At 52.6% G+C, this 2,335-nt stretch overlaps 2 protein-coding genes across 2 annotated transcripts in view; one reads left to right on the forward strand and one right to left on the reverse strand.

Annotated features, from left to right (window-relative positions):
• LOC103751216 (steroid sulfatase) overlaps positions 1-243 on the reverse strand; it is a 124,794-nt gene extending 124,551 nt beyond the window's left edge. The window contains exon 1 of the mRNA XM_029556919.1: positions 120-243. Within this exon, the coding sequence (XP_029412779.1) occupies positions 120-133 (14 nt within the window). The 5' untranslated portion in view covers positions 134-243. The remainder of the gene's footprint in view (positions 1-119) is intronic.
• A 10-nt stretch (positions 244-253) lies between these two features.
• The window catches only part of Pudp (pseudouridine 5'-phosphatase), a 73,416-nt gene continuing 71,334 nt past the window's right edge, over positions 254-2,335 (forward strand). The window contains exon 1 of the mRNA XM_008854581.3: positions 254-350. Within this exon, the coding sequence (XP_008852803.1) occupies positions 266-350 (85 nt within the window). The 5' untranslated portion in view covers positions 254-265. The remainder of the gene's footprint in view (positions 351-2,335) is intronic.

Here is a 2,335-nt window from a genome sequence, read left to right on the forward strand (position 1 = left end):
CGGGGCCGTGAGTCGCGCACGCGCAGCTGGTCCCCGCCCCCCACCCCGGCTGAGACGGCTGCGCCATGGCGGCGGCACCCGCACCCGCGCCCGCGCCCCCGCCGCGGCCTGTCACCCACCTCATCTTTGACATGGACGGACTGCTTCTGGGTGGGTAGCTTCCGGCGACGGCTGTCCGGTTGGGGTGGAGGTCGGGGTCGCCGTTTTCAGGGCCGGCGGGCTCCTCGGTTTCCCGCGCTTTTGAGCCCCAGGAGACGGCTGCGCCATGGCGGCGGCACCCGCACCCGCGCCCGCGCCCCCGCCGCGGCCTGTCACCCACCTCATCTTTGACATGGACGGACTGCTTCTGGGTGGGTAGCTTCCGGCGACGGCTGTCCGGTTGGGGTGGAGGTCGGGGTCGCCGTTTTCAGGGCCGGCGGGCTCCTCGGTTTCCCGCGCTTTTGAGCCCCAGGCCAGCCTAGAAGCGGGGCGGAGGCCCGGCGCCCGCAGTCACGTCTAGGCTGACCCTGCGAGCGTGCGGCCACCGCGTCTACGCGGCCCCAGCACCGCTTCCGGTGGGGCCGCAGCACGTGGGACGCCCTCCCCCTAGGACCACTTGGCCCCGCAGTGTTGATCCCCTGACGACCTTCAGGCCCGCCCAGCCTCAGTTTCCCTGTTTGCAACGTCCGCCGGAGGGTGCCTGCGCGCCTGGTCCAGGACTGCTGCTCCGGGGAGGGCTTGGCTGTAGCATCCCGCGGAGGTGTTCAGCCGCTTTGGACATCCCTGGCCACGTTTGGGAGCATTTGAGCCGTCCTAGCCGGTGCTGGGGGGATGGGGCTGCTGGCGTCGCCGGGAGTCCAAGCAGTTCCACAAGAGAGCCCTGGTGCAGCCCATGGGAAGGACTTATCCAACCCCCCAGCTGTCAGTACTGCAGAGGTGGAGAAACCTTGCCAAGTGACCTAGCCACGCAAGGTCACCAGCAGGCCGGGCATTACCGAGGACTCGCTGGAAAAGGCAGAGGCTGCTGCCCCACCCTTTCAGCTGCCTAATGGAAAGGTGCATTTGAACCCAGTTGCTCAAAACTTTGAGAATCAATACTGTCTGGGTCTGAAAGCAGCTGAAATCTATCAGTTTTGGTGGGAGAGAGAACCCACCAGAAAGACAAAATCACTTAGAAATTCAAACAAAACACTCAAATTTTCACTCAACAGAATGGTGCTGAACTCCACTCAAAGCCTCCTCGTACAGTTGTGAATGAGACATACAAGCTAACCTCCAATCTCCCAGAAGGCTTTGTATATCTAAAAACAAGTAGCCCAGCTTTAGATTGGTGGCCTATTGATTTGATTGCCTCATCGGGCAAAACACTAGTAAGGGAAATACTTGCTTTTAATCGACTAAAAACAAGGAAAGGCTCACACTTTTGAGGGTAATGAATGGTACTTCCTCAAGGGCTCCCAACTAGTGCAGATACCTAAGAAATTGTTAGACTGACTTAATTCTACATATAGTTGACCTTTATCTCTCACCATGTTGCAGAATTGTTAGTGAGGAGACTCATTTTGTTGGGGAAAAAACAAAACTAGTGCTCATTTTAAGGACAGAGATGTGAAATGTTGAATTCCAGCGATAGGACCATCAGGGGATGCCCCTGGACACATATCAGTAATTGAATGATGCAGTGTTAATTCAAGCACTAAATTTGAAAGGAGTCCATTTCAGAAAGCTGGGCATCTTCCCTATAGTTTTACAGGTCAAGAAATTTAATTGTTCCACAAATTGCTTCTCCTTTAATGAAAGTTTCAGGTAGCCTTTTCTGGGACAGCTCTGATTTCTAATGTATAAGCAAGTTGTCTTATTAATATTGTTTTAAAGGTCTCCATGAGTTTGATGCCTGAGGGGTTTATAGCCCTGTAGTCATCGCCTGGGCTTGAATTAATTCACTTATCAACAAGAATTTGTTTTCTTGACCAAATCACCCCTCCTCCAGCCAGTCTTTAGCACTTTGCTCTGGTATGTGTGGTTTGTCCTAGAATAGATCATCTGTGTGTAATGAGCCCTTTCTCAGGTCTGTTTGTGGTATACATAAAATGTGTTTGTAAGCCTGTCCCCAGGAGTCTGCCATAGTACTGCAATTCACTTGGGAAAGTGAAACTGAAAAGTTTTGTGCAGAATAGTTGACTGGTAGACAGGAAGTTTCTTTAGTCGCAGGAGAATATGGAAGTGAGTACAGATTTTAGGGGAAATGTTGACCTATAGTTCACTAAATTACTGTCCTTTGCTGCTGGAAATGTGTGATACTGTCACTGAGGGAAAAGATACTTTCACACGCTTTTTTTTTTTTTTTTTTTAACCC

Source organism: Nannospalax galili, unplaced genomic scaffold (assembly GCF_000622305.1).
Source record: "Nannospalax galili isolate Female #2095 unplaced genomic scaffold, S.galili_v1.0 scaffold1227, whole genome shotgun sequence".
NCBI lineage: Eukaryota > Metazoa > Chordata > Mammalia > Rodentia > Spalacidae > Nannospalax > Nannospalax galili.